Source organism: Henckelia pumila, chromosome 1, assembly GCF_033568475.1.
Source record: "Henckelia pumila isolate YLH828 chromosome 1, ASM3356847v2, whole genome shotgun sequence".
In the NCBI taxonomy this organism is placed as follows: Eukaryota; Viridiplantae; Streptophyta; class Magnoliopsida; order Lamiales; family Gesneriaceae; genus Henckelia; species Henckelia pumila.
Window position 1 is genome coordinate 114,772,968 of NC_133120.1, and position 23,765 is coordinate 114,796,732.

The following is a 23,765-nucleotide window of genomic DNA, read 5'->3' on the forward strand; positions in this document are numbered from 1 at the left end:
CTGCATGGTTTATATGTCATTGATTTATGCTGCATTCATTTGCATACTGAGATATCTCCTTCGAGATGTCTATTAGTAGGGTTTTTTCCTATCCTGTTAGTGGTTGGACTTCCATCGATTTGGGTCCGGCATATCCACTGGTATTATGGTATGGGAGCCACCTCCTGAAGCGACGGCACAACGTGCTACATACCAGGGCCCAGTCTGTCTCTGTTATCTGATCCTTGACCTCGAGTTTATAGGGAGTTCACTTTGCATGCATGTATACTCATACTCTCGTACTGAGCGTTTTATGCTCACGTCTCGTACTCTGTGTTTCTGGACACCCTATTCCATGGGGCAGGTTTGCGATTGGACGAGGCGGGTGGTTCCAAGAGGGGCTAGGCAGTGGTTGGCCAGTTGGAGCTTCGTCTAGGTTTATTTCTGTTGTTTTGGGTTGATACAGCTTTCGATTTAGTTGTATAATCTATTTTGGATATTTACAGATTCCTTGACTTGGGATTGTAATTTTAGTAATGTTTCCGCAGTTTATTCTGATATCTGTTTATTAAGTTAATTGCATGCCTAAGTTTTGTTTAGTAGGTGATCCGGGTAAGGTTCACTACATTTATGGTATTAGAGCATGCAAATTATTCTTGGGATTTAGATTCTACATAAAGATAACCGTTAGGTTAATTTTTTAGATGGCAGATCGTGACGACCAGAGTTCTCATGGCAGTATCGGTGGGCGTTAGGGTGATGCCGACCGGGAGCCTCGTCGGGAACGCCGCCATCGTCATTGATAAGTGCATTTTGTATGCATTATTTCATGTTATTTTTATGTCTATTTTGTGTGCATTCATATTATTTTTATGTGTTTTTATGTATTTTAGTGCATGTGTGTGTATTTCACTCCTTGAGTTAATTTTGTAGGAAAATATATTTTTGAAGAATGAATTCCGGACCAGTTTTGTTCAAAAACTCAAATTTAATTTTAGAGAGCTCCAAATCCGATCTTCACCGTTCAGATTATATTTCAAGATGTTTGAAGCTGCTGTCCAAATTTCAGCTCAATCCGACGGCTAGATCTCAAGATATGAATTTTTGAAAATCGTCGCTCGGTGCAGAATTTTTGTACTGCGCGCGCGCGCGAGTTTCGTGTCTAGCCTTCTGTTTTTATGTGCTGCGCGCGTGCGAGGCCTATGCCACGCGCGCGCGTGTTTGGGGGTCATATGTGCTTCGAAAAGTTCTATTTTGTGAAGGAAATTAACTGGTAGGCGTTACGGACCATATAGATATAAGATATAAAATATTTTTGAGGGTTTCGAAGTTCCAGAACGCGCACAACACAGAGGAGGCGGCTACAAGGCTTGGGAGAGAAGATTTCTTCTTTCTTTTCTTCTTTTTATTTTTATTTTTGAATTATTGTTTTTAATTATTGAGTAGTTTATTTTCAACCAAGACGGCGTGATTGGGCCGAACAAATTCATGTAGAAAACTTGGATGTTTGTTTGGGATTTTTCAGAGTTGATTTTATTTTATTGATTGTTAGATTTATATTTATCTTGTGAATAGTCTGATCAACTGTTTGCTTGCATGTTAATCGATTCCAAGTCGACAGAGGAGGTATTGATTTTGATCACTCTGATAATTAACATATTGTAAAATCGGCTAGAAATAGAATTTGCTTTCAGTGTGCGGTTTGGGTGTAAACTGAATTTTCACAAATATTTAATGCTTTCAAATTTGATTAGAATTACGTAAGATTAGTTCATCAATATTTGAATATGTTTGATTGTTCTAAAAATAGTCCTTTGAACAAATTAGGAGAATTCCCGTGAATTAAGATTAAATCTGAGTCCTGAATCGACTACATGTTACAAGATTTGTTCGGTACCTACGTGTGTCTTGGTTGTCTTTATTTTAATTATTTTTATCTTTAGTTATTTTTATTCGTATTTCTTAAGCAGTTTTTATTTTATATTCTTATTTTATTTAATTCAAAATATTTTCTATTATTTTGTCTAGATTAATTAAAATAATTAAATCTTGAGAATTGACAACAGTCCCTGTGGGATCGATACTTGGACTCTCAGTCCACTTTACTATTACTTGACCTGGTGCGCTTGCCAGTAGATTTTTATCAAACCGATTTAGCCGGTCAGTCATCGAGATGATGACCGTTTCAGTGTACGTCGATTCTTGCAGACAGGGCCTAAGCCCTTGGTTGGGGGTGAGTCTCCGGAGGATGCGGAGAACTGGTTATACCGCATGGAGATGACTTTTCAGACTTTCCAATGCACCGAGGAGCAGAAGATGGAGACCCTGGGTTATCTTCTGGATGGACGTGCGCGCAGGTGGTGGAGGTTTACTTCTGCACCTTTTGTTGCAGTGAGAGGAGTGGCCACCTGAGCCGAGTTCCGCACAGCTTTTCAGAAGCTGTATTTTCCTCCTGCACTCCGTCAGTCGAAGGCGGGTGAGCTACTGAGTCTGCGACAGGGAGCCATGTCTATTGATGAGTATCAGCAAAAGTTCTTTGATATGCTATCCTATTGCCCCGGATTGCTGACAGCTCTGAGATGAAGTATAATCTGTTCCTTCAGGGCCTTAACCCTGAGATCCATGACCGTGTGGCGGTTGGCGACGACATGTCCTACGAGGGTTTGGTGAGCCGTTGTCACCAGGCGGAGGACAACATTCGGCGGAACAGGTCTTTCTCTCAGTCGAGACCTGCTAGTTCTTTGGGTCCCCGTGCCCAATCTTTCAAGAAGTCTGGATCTAATTTTTCTTCCTCTGGCTCTGCTGGTGTTGTTCGTTTCGGTAAGAAGGACAAGTGTGATCACTGTGGGAAGAACCATCCATCCGACAAGTGCCGTAGAGCTTCTGGAGCTTGTTTCCATTGTGGAGAGACTGGTCATATCCAGAGGAATTGTCCACTATCTGGGGGAGGCGGTTCTGGTTCTGGTTCAGGATCTGGTTCTCAGGCCACCGTTCAGCAGAGGTCGCAGGGACAGCCTGTTGGGAGTTCTCATTTGAGGCCACGAGCTTCTGGCCAGGTGTTTGCCCTGAGACATGATCAGACAGTGGAGGAGAATGAGAAAGTCATCGCAGGTATATTTTTGCTTTATGGTATACCTGCTCTTGTACTTATTGACACTGGTGCATCTCATTCCTTCATTTCTGCATGTTTTGTTAAGAGGCATAAGTTACCATGCATTGCATTAGACGTAGTGATGTTTGTTTCTGCTCCGACGGGCCAATCTGATTTGGCTAAGTGTCTAGTGATAGGTTACCCTTTAGAGTTCAAGGGTAACATTTTGATTGCGAATCTCATGGTCCTGGCGATGGACGACTTCGATTGCATTTTGGGGATAGACATGCTGACTACCTATCGAGCTTCAGTGGACTGCTATCAAAGATTAGTACGCTTTCATCCAGAAGGGAGTGAGAGCTGGTTTTTCTATGGAGAGGGAGCACGACCCCCGATGCCTTTGGTATCAGCTTTGAGAGCCTGTCGAGCTCTAGAGTCTGGCGGGGAAGGCTACCTTATCTATGCAGTTGATTTGTCCGCTGAGAGTATTGGGATAGAGAGTATTCCTGTTGTAAATGAATTTCCAGATGTATTTCCTGATGAGATTCTGGGTTTTCCTCCTGTTAGAGAAGTCAAGTTTGGCATAGAGTTGATGTCGGGTACTTCACCTATTTCTCGAGCACCGTATCGTCTGGCTCCATCAGAGATGCGTGAGTTTAAGAATCAGCTACAGGATCTTTTGGACAAGGGGTACATTCATCCTAGTATATCTCCTTGGGGAGCTCCTGTTCTCTTTGTGAAGAAGAAGGATGGGTCGATGCGGCTGTGCATTGACTATCGGCAGCTGAATTGAGTCACTGTGAAGAACAAGTATCCGTTGCCTCGTATTGATGAATTGTTTGATCAGCTGCAGGGCACTTCAGTTTACTCCAAGATTGACTTGAGATCTGGGTATCATCAGTTGAGAGTCCGTGATCAGGACGTAGCCAAGACTGCATTCCGTACTCGCTATGGGCATTACAAGTTTCTAGTGATGCCATTTGATTTGACTAATGTGCCGGCTATATTCATGGATCTGATGAACCGTGTCTTCAGGGAGTATTTGGAAAAGTTTGTCGTGGTCTTCATTGACGACATCTTGGTGTATTCGCGTAATATGGAAGAGCATGTTTCTCACTTGCAGTTGGTACTGCAGACTCTTCGAGATGAGCAGTTGTACGTCAAGCTGAGAAAGTGTGAGTTTTGGATGGATCGAGTGGTCTTTCTTGGCCATATCATATCTAGGGAGGGGATTCTGTTGACCCAAACAAGATTGAAGCTGTTCTTAATTGGTCGCGACCGACGACGGTTGCTGAGATCCGTAGTTTTCTGGGTCTATCAGGGTATTATCATCATTTCATTCTGAACTTCTCTCAGCTAGCTCGACCTTTGACGCAGCTTACCCGCAAGGGTGTGGATTTCGAGTGGTCCTTCGAGTGTTAGGAGAATTTCTGTGAGCTTCGACGGCGGTTGACTTCTGCGCCGGTGTTGGCATTACCGTCAGGATCTGGAGGGTATATGGTATACACTGATTTTTCTCTTCAGGGGTTAGGTTGTGTCCTGACTCAGAATGGGCATCTGATCGCATACGCTTCTAGACAGCTGAAGCTTCACGAGGACAACTACCCAGTCCATGATTTGGAGTTAGCAGCCATTGTGTTCGTTTTGAAGATCTGGCGTCATTATCTGTATGGCGAGAAATTTGAGATCTTCACCGACCATAAGAGTCTCAAGTATTTGTTCACTCAGGCAGAGTTTAACATGAGGCAGAGACGTTGGATGGACTTGTTTAAGGACTATAATTGCGAGATTAAGTACCATCCGGGAGCTACTAATCTCACTGCTGATGCATTGAGTCACAAAGTGCGACTGTCCGCACTTCAGACTTGTTCGATGTCTAGTGCGATCAGTGACTGTTGTACTTCAGAATATAACTTCAAGCATAAGAAAGGTATGCAGAGTATCCAGATGTTTGCGATATTATCTGAGCCAGCTTTGTATTCGCGGATTCGAGATGCTCAGATGTCTGATTCAAAGACCCAACATTTAGCTCGTCTAGCTAACGAGGGTAGCTCGTCTGGATTTCATTATCAGTCAGATGGCTTTCTGTGTTTGTCTGGTAGGCTTGTGATTCCGCAGGATGAAGAGTTGCGAGAAGAGATTTTGTCTCAGGCGCATCGTACTAAGTTGAGTATTCATCCTGGGAGCAACAAGATGTACAAGGATCTACGTACTCTTTTTTGGTGGAAGGGAATGAAACGCAGTGTTTATCAGTTTGTTTCGAGATGTTTGGTGTGTCAATAGGTCAAGGCAGAGCACCGACGACCTGGAGGATTGCTTCACAGTCTGCCTATTCCTGAATGGAAATGGGAGTTTATCACAATGGACTTTGTGACCCATTTGCCGATATCCCCGAGGAACTGTGATGCTATCTGGGTTGTGGTAGACCGACTCACCAAGTCAGTGCATTTCATTGCCTATAGCCGGGAGTACAATGTGGATCGTATGGCTCGGTTGTACATTCAGGAGATCGTTCGACTTCATGGAGTGCCTGTGAGCATTGTCAGCGATCGAGACTGTAGCACCAAGAACTTCTAAAATTTGAAAATCATGCCTAAAATTATTTTCAGTATTTATATTTTAAATTTCTTGAAGTTAATTGTTTAAGTTTCAGTTAAAGTTAGCCTTGCTTGACTTATTTGAATTAAATGCCTTGAACTGTTTAGTTAGTAATTTTTATCCAGGCAGGCGACGACGGTGGGCTTCGGTGGTTTATTTTCAAGATTTTTAATTTTAAGATTTTAAGTTAGAGGTAAAAAAGGGGGGGGGGGGGGGGGGTTTGGCCAAAAATGCAAATTTTGAATTTTTAGGGGTCAAAAAGCAATTTTATCATTTTCTTGGGTTATTTCCTAAATTTTTCATAAAATATGATTTTATTAAATCCGGGTTAGTGGAATTTCAATCAAAATGTTGTGAGTTGAAATTTTAAATTTAGAAGTTTGAAAATAGCAAAAAGTTTGAGGTATAAAGTTTTAATAGTACAAGTAGTACTTTTGCTAGTACAAGTGAAATTTTAAAACACTACACACAATACACTACACTTTTAATTTCCACTATCATTAAAACATTTCAATTAAAAAAAAATCAAGACACAACCCTAACTCCCAAACCCTAGCCCTAGCCGCCTCCTCCCCTCTCCCTTGAGGAAGACCGCTCGCCGCCGCCAGCCACCCGTCCGCCGCCGCCTGCCGCCGTCCACCGCCGTCCCCACTGCCGGAGGAGCTCCACAAGGAGCTTAGCTTGGAGTTTGACCTAGAGTTCTTCCCTCCATCTCCCCTTATTTTCGAAATTATTGGGTAAAAGGTTGAAAGGCAAGTGTAGCTACTCCTTTGGGCTCACATTCAAGCAATATCTACCCCCACCCTTATGATTTCTTGCAATATTTTCGAGAATGCATGTTGTTAGAAGGTTAGGGTTTCGAATTTTTCATGTTTAGGGGCTGATTTTTTCTAAATATGTTAGGGAGTTGAGTTTATGTGGATTAATGTTGAGTATATGTGCATTGACATGGAATTAATTGAGTGTCCTTGCCAAAATTCGAAATTTCAGATTGTATATGGACCTAATTTCGAAATTTTGCATGTGTAGGGGCTGAAATTTAATTGATGTTGAAGTATTTAATGATCTTGCATTGGTCTTGATTGATTGTTCAACATTTTGGAGTTTTGATGGTTAATTCTTGATGTTCTTGATATGTGTTGTGAAAGTGTGGAGTGAGTGTAGCCCAAGTGTTTGGGAAAAGTCCTAAGAGAGGTTATTTGAGGTGTTTGGGTGTTTGGTGTGGAGATAAGTTGAGGAAAGTGGGCTAAGTGTTTGAATTGTTGGAATTGGAGGTGTGTGAGTGTGCAGGGCAGCACTGTTCACGGGGCAGGGCAGGGTCGTGGCTGAGGTCTGGGCAGGGTTAGGCTATTCCATGGTAAAGTTCATGACGTTGTGGTCGCGTCGATATAAAATGGGCTTGATTCGGATAAGAATTGAGTGAGTTATGGATTTTTCAAAATTGGGTGCAAGTGCAGATTTTTTTCCTTTGAATAGGGGCTGTCCGATTTTTGTGTTTTGTAAATTTGCTCTTTTGATCTTTTGATGATACCACCTATTCCTTGGGATGATTTGGAGTGTTTGTTGAGTGTCGGTTCAAGCGGGACGGGTTTTGGATAAGGCATGACAAAGTTAAGGGCTTTTCGGTTTACTTGCTCGAGTTAAGTCAAGTTTGAGGATTTTTGTTGGGTAAGTTGTCTTCTTTGGACTTAGGGGCAGCCACTCATCCACCTTAAACTCACATTTTCGAGTCGAGTCTCATGTCTTAAAGATTGCTTATTCGTGTGCATTTGACGTGTTCTTGAGTTTAATAAAGAAAAAGGAAGTTTACTTGTTTGCATGCCATTTAATGTATGAGTTGAGTCTTTATAAATGAAAAGGGAAAAGAAAGCAAATATTTTTGAATGAAGTGATCTGGTTGTGACAAGAGGGGTGTTGCTAGGCCGGGGGATGCCTCGGTCTACTCACCAAGAGGTTATAGAGGTTAGGCAAGGAGCAAGAGACATCTTGTTTACCCTTGCCACAGAGGGGCAATGTGGGATCGGGAGGCATCTCGGTCTCCTTGCCATAGAGGGGTTAAGTTCGTCGGGAGAAATCTCGTCGTCTTGCCGGCATAGTGCACTGCAGCCATGATCATGATCGAAACAGAGGGTCACAAATCAGGGATCGGATTTCTAAGAGGAAAAAGTAAAGAAAAGTTTAAAAGTTAAAGTTTCACAATTTTAGTTGACTCGTTTTGCATTGATGTCAGTCTTTCAGTTATGCATGAGTCTAAGTTGAATGTTATGAAAGTTAAAGTTTATCATAGTGTGAGTTCATTAATGCATGATTTCTATATCTTTCTAGTTTCATGCATATTACAGTTTAAGTTGAGTTTTTGCATCACGTATTTTAAACCCTTGTTATTATCCTAGTTATGCTTGTTGAGTCTTTAGGCTCACTATGCTTGAATGTTTGCAGGTGAGGATTTTGTGGAGGAGACGGAGGGGCGTGATCTACTGGGATGAGGCCATCGGTAGTGCAAGGCCCAGTGACCGTTGCTTCCTTTTAGTTTATGTTTTTCCGCACAGTTATCGAATTTGTAATAATGAAGTATTATTTGAGATCTTGTAGTATTTATAGCCAGGATGTGCATTCCCTGTGCTACAGCTTATGTTTTGAAGTACGTTTTCCGCTTTTGCAAGTTTATGATTATCGTTGTAATTAATTTTAAATGCTTTAGTTTACTTTATGCTGTAACCGGGAGGTGGTTACTAGGATTGCATGTTTATGTTTAACGCACTTAAGTTTTGAAGTCAATTTTCTTTCCTTATTTAAATTGTTGTTTGAGTCTTGATGGCTTATTTGTTTTACAAATAAGTCATGGCAAAATTTTTTAAAAATCCGTAATTTTCCTTTATTTTAATTATAGTCTAGTAGCGAGTAGTTAGGGTCGTTTCAGTTGGTATCAGAGCACGGTCTTGGTTTGGGCTGAGCCTACTGCCGGTTGCTGAAACTCAGGGGATCTCGCCTCAAAGTCTGTAAGATTTAAGTTTAATGTCTCTATCTGTTTAAGTTTTGATGTATTAGTTTCTTGAGTTATTGAGAAGTTTAAATTTGAAGTAAAAATATTTTCTAAGGCATGAAATTTGAATGTTGGATTTTCTCAATGCGTTTAGATGGCTCGTCGTCATGATCCGCGCGCAGTTACGCCTCCACCGCCTCCACCGGCGCCGCAGGTGGATATAGGAGGGCAGGTGCTAGCAGGATTGGCCCGTATCCTCGAGCGTCATGTGGATGCTCCTGTTGCTAGATCGGAGACTACTTGTGAGCAGTTTCGGAAGATGAATCCGAAGGACTTCGCTGGCACCACTGATCCGTTGATAGCGGAGGGTTGGATCCGCTCCCTTGAGGTGATCTTTCGCTATATGCAGATGGGAGATCCAGATAGAGTGAGATGTGCTGTGTTTCTCCTCCAGGATGATGCCGCCCTCTGGTGGGAGGGTATGGAGAAGATTGTGAACCCAGCTACTCTACCATGGGCTGAGTTCAAGAAGTTGTTCTTTGAGAAGTACTTTACTGCTGATGTGAGAGCCCGTTTGAAGACGGAGTTTATGAGCTTGAGGCAGGGTGATCTGTCGGTAGCCCAGTTCGTGGTGAAGTTTGAGAGAGGCTGCCATTTCGTGCCGTTGATTGGAGATGATGAGAAAGAGAAGCTGGAGCACTTTCTTGTAGGGCTTCGACCTACCATCCGTAGGGATGTGCTGATGGCTGAGCCATCTGATTATGCTTCAGCACTGAGGCGTGCCTTGAGGTCCGAGCAGACGCTGAGAGATATTAGCGCGGAGGCGCATGGCAAGAGGCCCTTCCCTCATCAGGGCCACTCTCAGCAGCAGCAGCACGGCAAGAAGCCGTATCATGGGCCCCCGAGACAGCAGGGACAGCAGGCACCGCAGGGGCGTCAGGCCCAGAGACAGGTTCCTCCCAAGGCTGGGGAGAAGCCTATTTGTCAGTTTTGCCATCGTCCGCATTTTGGGAAGTGTTTGAAGGATGCTGGAGTTTGCTTCAAGTGCAAGAAGCCAGGACATATGTCTACCCATTGTCCAGAGCTGAGGAGGCCCGTGCAGGGCAGAGTGTTCGTGATGGAGGCCGAGCAGGCCGACCCAGACACTACTCTTCTCACAGGTAATATCTTAACTTTTGGGTTAGAGCAGTTAAAGATTTGTTGATGCATGTGACTCTAAATCTTTGCTTGTTTGAGGTTTTACTCTAGTAACTTGTTGCATGCCTTAGGACCTTTGACTGTTTAGCATGAATAGTATCTTGTTTGGGAATTGTTGAATTAGAATGAGCCTAAGTAGAACTCGTGGTTTTAACTTCAACCTTTCGTCGTTGTAACTACTGCTATGCAGGTAGGATTGTTGTGGCAGGCGTAGCCACGAGGGCCTTATTAGACTCAGGGGCTACCCATTCCTTTATATCGGAGTCTTTTGCCCTTGAGAGGGGCATTCAGAGCGAGGAATTGGAGGTTGGATTCTCAGTTACTATCCCCTCAGGGGAAGAGCTATCCACCAGGAGCTTGGTGAGAGACCTTGTATTGCTTTTGCAGGGTCAGTCAGTGGTAGCAGACCTCATAGTGCTACCTTTGCCAGAGTTTGACCTGATTCTTGGGATGGATTGGATGACGAAGAATGCGGTGATGATAGATTTTCAGAAGAGGTCAGTACTAGTCAGGCCTGAGGGCGAGGAACCGTTTTGGTTTGAGGCTGCTAAGAACTTGAGGAAGACTCGAGTCATTTCTACTTTGCAAGCTCAGAGGCTTGTACTTAGTGGGTGCGAGTCATTTCTAGCCAGTTTATCTTTAACAGAGCTGCCAGAGCGACCAGTTATTTCTGATGTGGCTATCGTCAGGGAGTTTGAGGATGTGTTCCCTAGCGATGTTGTGGGAATTCCGCCCGATAGAGAAGTGGAGTTCTCTATAGATTTGATTCCCGGTACTGTGCCTATCTCCAAGGCACCGTACAGATTGGCTCCTACCGAAATGAAGGAGTTAAAAGAGCAGATTCAAGAGTTGCTTGACAAGGGATTCATACGCCCTAGTTTCTCCCCATGGGGCGCACCAGTTCTCTTCGTTAAGAAGAAGGACGGTAGTCTAAGATTGTGCATAGACTACCGAGGTTTGAACGGAGTGACGGTGAAGAACAAGTACCCATTACCTAGGATCGAGGACCTCTTCGATCAATTGCAAGGTGCATCCATCTTTTCGAAGATTGATCTTCGTTCAGGTTATCACCAGTTGAAGGTGAAGGAGTCAGATGTGGCGAAGACAGCTTTTAGGACTCGTTACGGTCATTACGAGTTCCTTGTGATGCCGTTTGGGATGACTAATGCGCCCGCGGTTTTCATGGATCTTATGAACCGCGTGTTTCAGCCTTACTTGGACCGCTTTGTCATTGTTTTCATCGATGACATCCTCATTTATTCGAAGGATAGAGTGGAGCATGAACAACATTTGAGGACCGTTCTTGAGGTGCTTCGAGAGCACAAGTTGTTGGCCAAGTTTGATAAGTGTGAATTCTGGTTGGAGAAAGTTGCTTTCTTGGGTCATATTATTTCTAAGAGCGGTGTGGAAGTAGACCCTTCAAAGGTTCAAGCAGTGAAGGAGTGGTCTATACCGAGGAGCGCGTCTGAGATTCGCAGTTTTCTTGGATTAGCCGGTTATTACCGAAAATTTATCAAGGGTTTTTCCTCCATTGCTGTGCCTATGACAGCGTTGACTAAGAAGAACGCCAAGTTTGTTTGGAGTGCCGAGTGTCAAAGGAGCTTTGATACTTTGAAGGAAGCTCTTACGACAGCGCCAGTGTTGACCATGCCATCCGGGCAAGGTGATTTTGTGGTGTATACTGATGCTTCCAAGTTGGGATTGGGAGCAGTTCTGATGCAGCGAGACAGAGTTATTGCCTATGCTTCTAGGCAATTGAAGGAGCACGAGAAGAACTACCCTACTCATGACTTAGAGTTGGCAGCGGTAGTGTTTGCTCTTAAGATTTGGAGACACTATCTTTACGGAGAGAAGAGTCAGATCTTCACAGACCACAAAAGCCTCAAGTACTTCTTCACCCAGAAGGAGTTGAATATGAGGCAGCGTAGGTGGTTAGAGTTGGTGAAGGACTATGACTGCAATATTAGCTACCACCCTGGTAAAGCTAATGTGGTTGCAGATGCTTTGAGCAGGAAGACTGCAGTGATTACCTCCTTGTCAGTGTCTAGACCGTTGCAGGTTGAGATTCAGAGGTATGGTCTTGAGTTTTATGCGAGTGGTAGAGCTCCCCGTTTGTCTTCCCTTAGTGTGCAGACTACACTTTTTGATCGTATCCATGCAGCGCAGTCAGTTGATGAGCAGATCAGGAAGTGGAGGCAGAGAGATGAGGAGAAAGGCAGCGGTTTGTATGCTGTGGTAGATGGGATTGTGAGGTACAGAGGTAGATTTTGGGTTCCCGCAGGTGATTCTCTGCGAGTTACTATCATGGCAGAGGCACATACATCGCCGTACTCAATCCACCCTGGTAGTACGAAGATGTATCGGGATCTTCAGCAGCTTTATTGGTGGACAGGCATGAAAAGTGACATTGCCCGATTCGTGTCAGAATGCCTGACATGCCAGCAGGTTAAGGCGGAGCATCAGAGACCCGCCGGTTTGCTTAAGCCTCTCCCTATTCCGGAGTGGAAGTGGGAGAATATCTCCATGGATTTTGTCGTGGGATTGCCGAAGACATTGAGAGGTTCGAATGCCATTTGGGTGATTGTAGACCGTCTCACTAAGTCGGCTCACTTTTTACCGGTGAAGATGAATTTCACGATGACTCAGTTCGCGGAGTTGTATATCCGGGAGATAGTCAGACTACATGGTATTCCAGTCTCCATAGTGTCTGATAGAGATCCACGGTTTACTTCGTCTTTTTGGAAGAGTCTTCATTCTGCTATGGGTACGAAGCTACTTTTTAGCACCACCTTTCACCCGCAGACTGATGGTCAGTCAGAGAGGGTGATTCAGATTTTGGAGGATCTTTTGAGGGCATGTGCTATTGATTTTCAAGGTAGTTGGGAGTCGAGACTACCACTAGTGGAATTCGCGTATAATAACAGTTTTCAGTCCACTATTGGCATGGCTTCCTACGAGGCACTATATGGGAGGAAGTGTAGATCTCCAGTGATGTGGGATGAGATAGGTGAGAGATCAGACTTTGGTCCGGAGATTGTTCAGTTGACCACCGAGGTAGTGGCTAAGATCCGTGATAGGATGAGGACTGCCCAGAGTAGGCAGAAGAGCTATGCTGATCACCGGAGGAGAGACTTGGAGTTCTCGGTGGGTGATCATGTTTTTATCCGTATTGCACCCATGAAGGGTGTGATGAGGTTTGGAAAGAAAGGGAAGTTGGCACCGAGGTTCATAGGGCCCTTCGAAATTTTGGATAGGGTAGGGGTACTGGCTTATAGAGTGGCCTTGCCGCCTAACCTTGATAAGATCCATAATGTCTTCCATGTGTCGATGTTGAGGAAGTACATCTCGAACCCATCCTATGTGCTTAGTTCGGAACCGCTTCAGCTATCTCCTCACTTGACCTATGAGGAGAAGCCCATCCGGATTTTGGATAGACAGGAGAGAAGACTCCGTAACAAGTCGATTCCAATGATCAAGGTGAGATGGCAGAACCATTCGGTTGAAGAGGCCACTTGGGAAGCAGAAGCAGATATCAAAGTTCGATATCCGAAGCTTTTTGGTAAGTTTTAATTTCGAGGACGAAATTTCTTATTAGGGAGGGAGGAATTGTAGCACCAAGAACTTCTAAAATTTGAAAATCATGCCTAAAATTATTTTCAGTATTTATATTTTAAATTTCTTGAAGTTAATTGTTTAAGTTTCAGTTAAAGTTAGCCTTGCTTGACTTATTTGAATTAAATGCCTTGAACTGTTTAGTTAGTAATTTTTATCCAGACAGGCGACGACGGTGGGCTTCGGTGTTTATTTTCAAGATTTTTAATTTTAAGATTTTAAGTTAGAGGTAAAAGGGGGGGGTTTTGGCCAAAAATGCAAATTTTGAATTTTTAGGGGTCAAAAAGCAATTTTATCATTTTCTTGGGTTATTTCCTAAATTTTTCATAAAATATGATTTTATTAAATCCGGGTTAGTGGAATTTCAATCAAAATGTTGTGAGTTGAAATTTTAAATTTAGAAGTTTGAAAATAGCAAAAAGTTTGAGGTATAAAGTTTTAATAGTACAAGTAGTACTTTTGCTAGTACAAGTGAAATTTTAAAACACTACACACAATACACTACACTTTTAATTTACACTATCATTAAAACATTTCAATTAAAAAAAAATCAAGACACAACCCTAACTCCCAAACCCTAGCCCTAGCCGCCTCCTCCCCTCTCCCTTGAGGAAGACCGCTCGCCGCCGCCAGCCACCCGTCCGCCGCCGCCTGCCGCCATCCACCGCCGTCCCCACTGCCGGAGGAGCTCCACAAGGAGCTTAGCTTGGAGTTTGACCTAGAGTTCTTCCCTCCATCTCCCCTTATTTTCGAAATTATTGGGTAAAAGGTTGAAAGGCAAGTGTAGCTACTCCTTTGGGCTCACATTCAAGCAATATCTACCCCCACCTTTATGATTTCTTGCAATATTTTCGAGAATGCATGTTGTTAGAAGGTTAGGGTTTCGAATTTTTCATGTTTAGGGGCTGATTTTTTCTAAATATGTTAGGGAGTTGAGTTTATGTGGATTAATGTTGAGTATATGTGCATTGACATGGAATTAATTGAGTGTCCTTGCCAAAATTCGAAATTTCAGATTGTATATGGACCTAGTTTCGAAATTTTGCATGTGTAGGGGCTGAAATTTAATTGATGTTGAAGTATTTAATGGTCTTGCATTGGTCTTGATTGATTGTTCAACATTTTGGAGTTTTGATGGTTAATTCTTGATGTTCTTGATATGTGTTGTGAAAGTGTGGAGTGAGTGTAGCCCAAGTGTTTGGGAAAATTCCTAAGAGAGGTTATTTGAGGTGTTTGGGTGTTTGGTGTGGAGATAAGTTGAGGAAAGTGGGCTAAGTGTTTGAATTGTTGGAATTGGAGGTGTGTGAGTGTGCAGGGCAGCACTGTTCACGGGGCAGGGCAGGGTCGTGGCTGAGGTCTGGGCAGGGTTAGGCTATTCCATGGTAAATTTCATGACGTTGTGGTCGCGTCGATATAAAATGGGCTCGATTCGGATAAGAATTGAGTGAGTTATGGATTTTTCAAAATTGGGTGCAAGTGCAGATTTTTTTCCTTTGAATAGGGGCTGTCCGATTTTTGTGTTTTGTAAATTTGCTCTTTTGATCTTTTGATGATACCACCTATTCCTTGGGATGATTTGGAGTGTTTGTTGAGTGTCGGTTCAAGCGGGACGGGTTTTTGGATAAGGCATGACAAAGTTAAGGGCTTTTCGGTTTACTTGCTCGAGTTAAGTCAAGTTTGAGGATTTTTGTTGGGTAAGTTGTCTTATTTGGACTTAGGGGCAGCCACTCATCCACCTTAAACTCACATTTTCGAGTCGAGTCTCATATCTTAAAGATTTCTTATTCGTGTGCATTTGACGTGTTCTTGAGTTTAATAAAGAAAAAGGAAGTTTACTTGTTTGCATGCCATTTAATGTATGAGTTGAGTCTTTATAAATGAAAAGGGAAAAGAAAGCAAATATTTTTGAATGAAGTGATCTGGTTGTGACAAGAGGGGTGTTGCTAGGCCGGGGGATGCCTCGGTCTACTCACCAAGAGGTTATAGAGGTTAGGCAAGGAGCAAGAGACATCTTGTTTACCCTTGCCACAGAGGGGCAATGTGGGATCGGGAGGCATCTCGGTCTCCTTGCCATAGAGGGGTTAAGTTCGTCGGGAGAAATCTCGTCGTCTTGCCGGCATAGTGCACTGCAGCCATGATCATGATCGAAACAGAGGGTCACAAATCAGGGATCGGATTTCTAAGAGGAAAAAGTAAAGAAAAGTTTAAAAGTTAAAGTTTCACAATTTTAGTTGACTCGTTTTGCATTGATGTCAGTCTTTCAGTTATGCATGAGTCTAAGTTGAATGTTATGAAAGTTAAAGTTTATCATAGTGTGAGTTCATTAATGCATGATTTCTATATCTTTCTAGTTTCATGCATATTACAGTTTAAGTTGAGTTTTTGCATCACGTATTTTAAACCCTTGTTATTATCCTAGTTATGCTTGTTGAGTCTTTAGACTCACTATGCTTGAATGTTTGCAGGTGAGGATTTTGTGGAGGAGACGGAGGGGCGTGATCTACTGGGATGAGGCCATCGGTAGTGCAAGGCCCAGTGACCGTTGCTTCCTTTTAGTTTATGTTTTTCCGCACAGTTATCGAATTTGTAATAATGAAGTATTATTTGAGATCTTGTAGTATTTATAGCCAGGATGTGCATTCCCTGTGCTACAGCTTATGTTTTGAAGTACGTTTTCCGCTTTTGCAAGTTTATGATTATCGTTGGAATTAATTTTAAATGCTTTAGTTTACTTTATGCTGTAACCGGGAGGTGGTTACTAGGATTGCATGTTTATGTTTAACGCACTTAAGTTTTGAAGTCAATTTTCTTTCCTTATTTAAATTGCTGTTTGAGTCTTGATGGCTTATTTGTTTTACAAATAAGTCATGGCAAAATTTTTTAAAAATCCGTAATTTTCCTTTATTTTAATTATAGTCTAGTAGCGAGTAGTTAGGGTCGTTTCAGAGACCCCAGGTTTACTTCTAGATTTTGGGGGAGTGTTCTGCGTGCGATGGGTACTACGCTCAGTTTGAGTACTGCCTATCATCCGGAGACTGATGGTAAGTCAGAGCGCACTATCTGTACTTTGGAGGATATGCTTAGAGCGTGCGTCATGGATTTTGGTTCAGCCTGGCAAGATCATTTGCCATTGATCGAGTTCGCGTACAACAACAGCTATCATACTAGCATTGGGATAACACCTTTTGAGGCGTTGTACGGGCGACGTTGTCGTACTCCACTCTTCTGGGAAGAAGTGGGGGAGAGATAGGCTGAGGGACCGGAGTTCATCAAGCAGGCGGTAGACATTGTTGATCAGATCAAGAAACGGATTAAGACTGCACAGGTTGTCAGGCCAGCTATGCTAATATCAAGCGTAGGCCTTTGCAGTTCGATGTCGGGGAGAAAGTGTTTCTGAGAGTGTCACCTTTCCGCAAGATTCTCAGATTTAGCCTTAAAGTCAAGTTGTCTCCCAGATTTATCGGTCCGTTTGAGATCTTGGAGAGCATTGGCGATTTGGCATATCGACTAGCTTTGCCACCGCATCTTTCCAGTATTTACGACGTGTTCCACGTATCTCTGTTGCGACGGTATGTGGCGGATGAGTCTCATATTCTGCAGCGGTCTGAGGTTCAGGTGAGCAAGGATTTGACTTATGTTGAGAAACCTATTCGTATCCTGGATTATAAGGATAAGGTTTTGCGGAATAAATTCATTCCTCTAGTTTTAGTTCAGTGGCAGCGCCGAGGCACTGAGAAAGCTACTTGGGAACTTGAGGACAGGATGCGTACAGAACATCTTGAGTTGTTTTGATTTCATTCTTGAGTTGTATTCAGTTGCAAACTCTGTAAACATTTGATTTGAATAAAGAATGTTTCTGATTTCTAAATTACATTCAGTACTTAAGATCTGATTTAGAGGACGAAATATCTTAAGTGGGGGAGAATGTAGTAGCCCGTACCCTAATTGAGTAATTAAAGGATTAATGATAATTAAATAAATTGGGTATCGAACGGATCGGAAGCTCCGATGAGTGTGGTTGGATCGGAAGCTCCGATCAGGATCGGAAGCTCCGATCACCCCTATCCGAAGTCAACAAGTGATATTTTGACACGTGGAAGATCAGGATCTTCGGAAGCTCCGATGGCAGGATCGGACGTTCTGATCGAGGTTCGAACGTTCCGATCGAGGATCGGAGGCTTCGATCGTTGTCTATAATTAGAAGGCCGAGAATTCATTTTCAATTGCCAATTCTGGATTTGCTCTCTACTCTAGTCGTATTCGAGTTGTTCTAGCCTTCCTAGGCTTGACCCGGGAGTCGTCGAGGCGTTCGATAGTAGTAGCGGAGTTGTGCCCAAGTTCTGGAGGCATCGACATCAAAGGGCTAACGACGGACGAAGGTATAGCTTTTGCTTCCTATAAATATTTAGGAGTATGCAATTGCTTAGTTAAGGCTTTTAGAGCACTATAATGATAGTAATATCATTTGGCAGTGTAGAGCAGACTATAGGCGTGAACCTAGAGTTGGTAGAGCTTGCACTGATTTGAGGTACGGAAGTACTGTTCGAGATATCCTGACTGAGTATGCATGTATTATGTGACTGCATGGTTTATATGTCATTGATTTATGCTGCATTCATTTGCATACTGAGCTATCTCCTTCGAGATGTCTGTTAGTAGGGTTTTTCCCTATCCTGTTAGTGGTTGGACTTCCATCGATTTGGGTCCGGCATATCCACTGGTATTATGGTATGGGAGCCACCTCCTGAAGCGACGGCACAACGTGCTACATACCAGGGCCCGGTCTGTCTCTGTTATCTGATCCTTGACCTCGAGTTTATAGGGAGTTCACTTTGCATGCATGTATACTCATACTCTCGTACTGAGCATTTTATGCTCACGTCTCGTACTCTGTGTTTCTGGACACCCTATTCCATGGGGCAGGTTTGCGATTGGACGAGGCGGGTGGTTCCAAGAGGGGCTAGGCAGTGGTTGGCCAGTTGGAGCTTCGTCTAGGTTTATTTTTGTTGTTTTGGGTTGATACAGCTTTCGATTTGGTTGTATAATCTATTTTGTATATTTACAGATTCCTTGACTTGGGATTGTAATTTTAGTGATGTTTCCGCAGTTTATTCTGATATCTGTTTATTAAGTTAATTGCATGCCTAAGTTCTGTTTAGTAGGTGATCCGGGTAAGGGTCACTACATTTATGGTATCAGATCATGCAAAGTATTCTTGGGATTTAGATTCTATATAAAGATAACCGTTAGGTTAATTTTGTAGATAGCAGATCATGACGACCAGAGTTCTCATGGCAGTATCGGTGGGCGTTGGGGTGATGCCGACCGGGAGCCTCGTCGGGAACGCCGCCATCGTCATCGAGATAAGGACCGTTTCAGTGTACGTCGATTCTTGCAGACAGGGCCTAAGCCCTTGGTTGGGGGTAAGTCTCCGGAGGATGCGGAGAACTGGTTAGACCGCATGGAGATGACTTTTCAGACTTTCCAATGCACCGAGGAGCAGAAGATGGAGACCTTGGGTTATCTTCTGAATGGACGTGCGCGCAGGTGGTGGACGTTTACTTCTGCACCTTTTTTTTGCGGTGAGAGGAGTGGCCACCTTAGCCGAGTTCCGCACAGCTTTTCAGAAGCTGTATTTTCCTCCTGCACTCCGTCAGTCAAAGGCGGGCGAGCTACTGAGTCTGCGATAGGGAGCCATGTCTATTGATGAGTATCAGCAGAAGTTCTTTGATCTGCTATCCTATTGCCCCGAGATTGCTGACAGCTCTGGGATGAAGTATAATCTGTTCCTTCACGGCCTTAACCCTGAGATCCATGACCGTGTGGCGGTTGGCGACGACATGTCCTACGAGGGTTTGGTGAGCCGTTGTCACCAGGCGGAGGACAGCATTCGGCAGAACAGGTCTTTCTCTCAGTCAAGACCTGCTAGTTCTTTGGGTCCCCGTGCCCAATCTTTCAAGAAGTCTGGATCTACTTCTTCTTCCTCTAGCTCTGCTGGTGTTGTCCGTTTCGGTAAGAAGGACAAGTGTGATCACTGTGGGAAGAACCATCCATCCGACAAGTGTCGTAGAGCTTCTGGAGCTTGTTTCCGTTGTGGAAAGACTGGTCATATCCGGAGGGATTGCCCACTATCTGGGGGAGGTGGTTCTGGTTCTGGTTCAGGATCTGGTTCTCAAGCCACCGTTCAGCAGAGGTCACAGGGACAGCCTGCTGGGAGTTCTCATTTGAGGCCACGAGCTTCTGGCCAGGTGTTTGCCCTGAGACATGATCAGGCAGTGGAGGAGAATGAGAAAGTCATCGCAGGTACATTTCTGCTTTATGGTATACCTGCTCTTGTACTTATTGACATTGGTGCATCTCATTCCTTCATTTCTGCACATTTTGTTAAGAGGCATAAGTTACCATGCATTGCACTAGACGTAGTGATGTCTGTTTCTACTCCGACGGGCCAATCTGCTTTGGCTAAGCGTCTAGTGATAGGTTGCCCTTTAGAGTTCGAGTGTAACATTTTGATTGCGAATCTCATGGTCCTGGCGATGGACGACTTCGATTGCATTCTGGGGATAGACATGCTGACTACCTATCGAGCTTCAGTGGACTGCTATCAGAGATTAGTACGCTTTCATCCGGAAGGGAGTGAGAGCTGGTTTTTCTATGGAGAGGTAGCACGACCCCCAATGCCTTTGGTATCAGCTTTGAGAGCCTGTCGAGCTCTAGAGTCTGGCGGGGAAGGCTACCTTATCTATGCAGTTGATTTGTCCGCTGAGAGTATTGGGATAGAGAGTATTCCTGTTGTAGATGAATTTCCAGATGTATTTCCTGATGAGATTCCGGGTTTTCCTCCTGTTAGGGAAGTCGAGTTTGGCATAGAGTTGATGCCGGGTACTTCACCTATTTCTCGAGCACCGTATTGTCTGGCTCCGTCAGAGATGCGTGAGTTGAAGAATTAGCTACATGATCTTTTGGACTAGAGGTACATTCGTCCTAGTGTATCTCCTTGGGGAGCTCCTGTTCTCTTCGTGAAGAAGAAGGATGGGTCGATGCGGCTGTGCATTGACTATCGGCAGCTGAATTGAGTCACTGTGAAGAACAAGTATTCATTACCTCGTATTGATGACTTGTTTGATCAGCTGCAGGGCACTTCAGTTTACTCCAAGATTTACTTGAGATCTGGGTATCATCAGTTGAGAGTCCGTGATCAGGACGTAGCCAAGACTGCATTCCGTACTCGCTATGGGCATTACGAGTTTCTAGTTATGCCATTTGGTTTGACTAATGCGCCGGCTATATTCATGGATCTGATGACCGTGTCTTCAGGGAGTATTTGGACAAGTTTTTCGTGGTCTTCATTGACGACATCTTGGTGTATTCGCGTAATAAGGAAGATCATGTTTCTCACTTGCGGTTGGTACTGCAGACTCTTCGAGATGAGCAGTTATACGCCAAGCTGAGCAAGTGTGAGTTCTGGATGGATCGAGTAGTCTTTTTTGGCCATATCATATCCAGGGAGGGGATTTCTGTTGACCCAAACAAGATTGAAGCTGTTCTTAATTGGTCGCGACCGACGACGGTTGCTGAGATCCGTAGTTTTCTGGGTCTAGCAGGGTATTATCGTCGTTTCATTCTGAACTTCTCTCAGCTAGCTCGACTTTTGACGCAGCTTACCCGCAAGGGTGTGGATTTCGAGTGGTCCTCCGAGTGTGAGGAGAATTTCTGTGAGCTTCGACGGCGGTTGACTTGTGCGCCGGTGTTGGCATTACCGTCAGGATCTGGAGGGTATATGGTATACACTGATGCTTCTCTTCAGGGGTTAGGTTGTGTCCTGACTCAAAATGGGCATGTGATTGCATAAGCTTCTAGACAGCTAAAGCTTCACGAGGACAACTACCCAGTCCATGATTTGGAGTTAGCAGCCATTGTGTTCGCTTTGAAGATCTGGCGTCATTATCTGTATGGCAAGAAATTTGAGATCTTCACCGACCATAAGAGTCTCAAGTATTTATTCACTCAGGTGGAGTTGAACATGAGGCAGAGACGTTGGATGGACTTGCTTAAGGACTATGATTGCAAGATTAAGTACCATCCGGGAGCTGCTAATCTCACTGCTGATGCATTGAGTCGCAAAGTGCGACTGTCCGCACTTCAGACTTGTTCGATGTCTAGTGCGATTAGTGACTGTTGTACTTCAGGATATACCTTCAAGCATAAGAAAGGTATGCAGAGTATCCAGATGTTTGCGATATTATCTGAGCCAGCTTTGTTTTTTGTGGATTCGAGATGCTCAGATGTCTGATTCAAAGACCCAGCGTTTAGATCGTCTAGCTAACGAGGGTAGCTCGTCTGGATTTCATTATCAGTCAGATGGCTTTCTGTGTTTGTCTGGTAGGCTTGTGATTCCGCAGGATGAAGAGTTGCGAGAAGAGATTTTGTCTCAGGCGCATCGCACTAAGTTGAGTATTCATCCTGTAAGCAACAAGATGTACAAGGATCTACGTACTCGTTTCTGGTGGAAGGAAATGAAACGCAGTGTTTACCAATTTGTTTCGAGATGTTTGGTGTGTCAACAGGTCAAGGCAGAGCACCGACGACCTAGAGGATTGCTTCACAGTCTGCCTATTCCTGAATGGAAATGGGAGTTTATCACAATGGACTTTGTGACACGTTTGCCGGTATCCCCGAGGAACTGTGATGCTATCTGGGTTGTGGTGGACCGACTCACCAAGTCAGTGCATTTCGTTGCCTATAGCCGGGAGTACAATGTGGATCGTATGGCTCGGTTGTACATTCAGGAGATCGTTCGACTTCATGGAGTGCCTGTGAGCATTGTCAGCAATTGAGACCCCAGGTTTACTTCTAGATTTTGGGGGAGTGTTCAGCGTGCGATGGGTACTACTTTCAGTTTGAGTACTGCCTATCATCCGGAGACTGATGGTCAGTCAGAGCGCACTATCCGTACTTTGGAGGATATGCTTAGAGCGTGCGTCATGGATTTTGATTCAGCCTGGCAAGATCATTTGCCATTGATCGAGTTCGCGTACAACAACAGCTATCATACTAGCATTGGGATGACACCTTTTGAGGCGTTGTACGGGCGACGTTGTCGTACTCCACTCTTCTGGGAAGAAGTGGGGGAGAGATAGGCTGAGGGACCGGAGTTTATCCAGCAGGCGGTAGACATTGTTGATCAGATCAAGAAACGGATTAAGACTGCACAGGATCGTCAGGCCAGCTATGCTAATACCAAGTATAGGCCTTTGCAGTTCGATGTCGGGGAGAAAGTGTTTCTGAGAGTGTCACCTTTCTGCAAGATTCTCAGATTTGGCCTTAAAGGCAAGTTGTCTCCCAGATTTATCGGTCCGTTTGAGATCTTGGAGAGCATTGGTGATTTGGCTTATCGACTAGCTTTGCCACCGCATTTTTCCAGTATTCACGACGTGTTTCACGTATCTCTGTTGCGACGGTATGTGGCAGATGAGTCTCATATTCTGCAGCGGTCTGAGGTTCAGGTGAGCAAGGATTTGACTTATGTTGAGAAACCTATTCGTATCCTGGATTATAAGGATAAGGTTTTACGGAACAAAGTCATTCCTCTAGTTTTAGTTCAGTGGCAGCACCGAGGCACTGAGGAAGCTACTTGGGAACTTGAGGACAGGATGCGTACAGAACATCCTGAGTTGTTTTGATTTCATTCTTGAGTTGTATTCAGTTGCAAACTCTGTAAACGTTTGATTTGAATAAAGAATATTTCTGATTTCTGTATTACATTCAGTACTTAAGATCTGATTTCGAGGACGAAATATCTTAAATAGGGGAAAATGTAGTAGGCCGTACCCTAATTGAGTAATTAAAGGATTAATGCTAATTAAATAAATTGGGTATCGGACGGATCGGAAGCTCCGATGAGCGATCGGAGGCACCAATGATATTACGTCATTCATGACGTGTGGTTGGATCGGAAGCTCCGATCACCCCTATCCGAAGTCAACAAGTGATATTTTGACACATGGCAGATCAGGATCTTTCGAAGCTCCAATGGCAGGATCGGACGTTCCGATCGAGGTTCGGATGTTCCGATCGAGGATCGGAGGCTCTGATCGTTGTCTAAAAATAAAAGGCCAAGAATTCATTTTCAATTGCCAATTCCGGATTTCCTCTCTACTTTAGTCGTATTCGAGTTGTTCTAGCCTTCTTAGGCTTGACCCGGGAGTCGTCGAGGCGTTCGATAGTCGTAGCGGAGTTGTGCCCAAGTTCTGGAGGCATCGACATCAAAGGGCTAACGACGGACGAAGGTATAGCTTTTGCTTC

The 23,765-nt window shown here is 44.0% G+C and overlaps 1 protein-coding gene across 1 annotated transcript; it reads left to right on the forward strand.

Moving 5' to 3' along the window:
- Positions 1 to 9,240: 9,240 nt before the first annotated feature.
- LOC140873161 (uncharacterized) lies at positions 9,241 to 15,972 on the forward strand. The gene is made up of 2 exons (XM_073276167.1): positions 9,241 to 9,811; positions 15,926 to 15,972. The coding sequence occupies exons 1-2, from the start codon at positions 9,241 to 9,243 to the stop codon at positions 15,970 to 15,972; spliced, it is 618 nt and encodes a 205-aa protein (XP_073132268.1).
- Positions 15,973 to 23,765: the final 7,793 nt, after the last annotated feature.

Bases quoted from the DNA above. Each gene is read 5' to 3' on its own strand.
- LOC140873161 (XM_073276167.1), top strand. From the start codon at position 9,241: ATGAGCTTGAGGCAGGGTGATCTGTCGGTAGCCCAGTTCGTGGTGAAG. The intron at 9,812-15,925 runs GTAATATCTTAA...GAATGTTTGCAG, and splicing joins AGACACTACTCTTCTCACAG to GTGAGGATTTTGTGGAGGAG.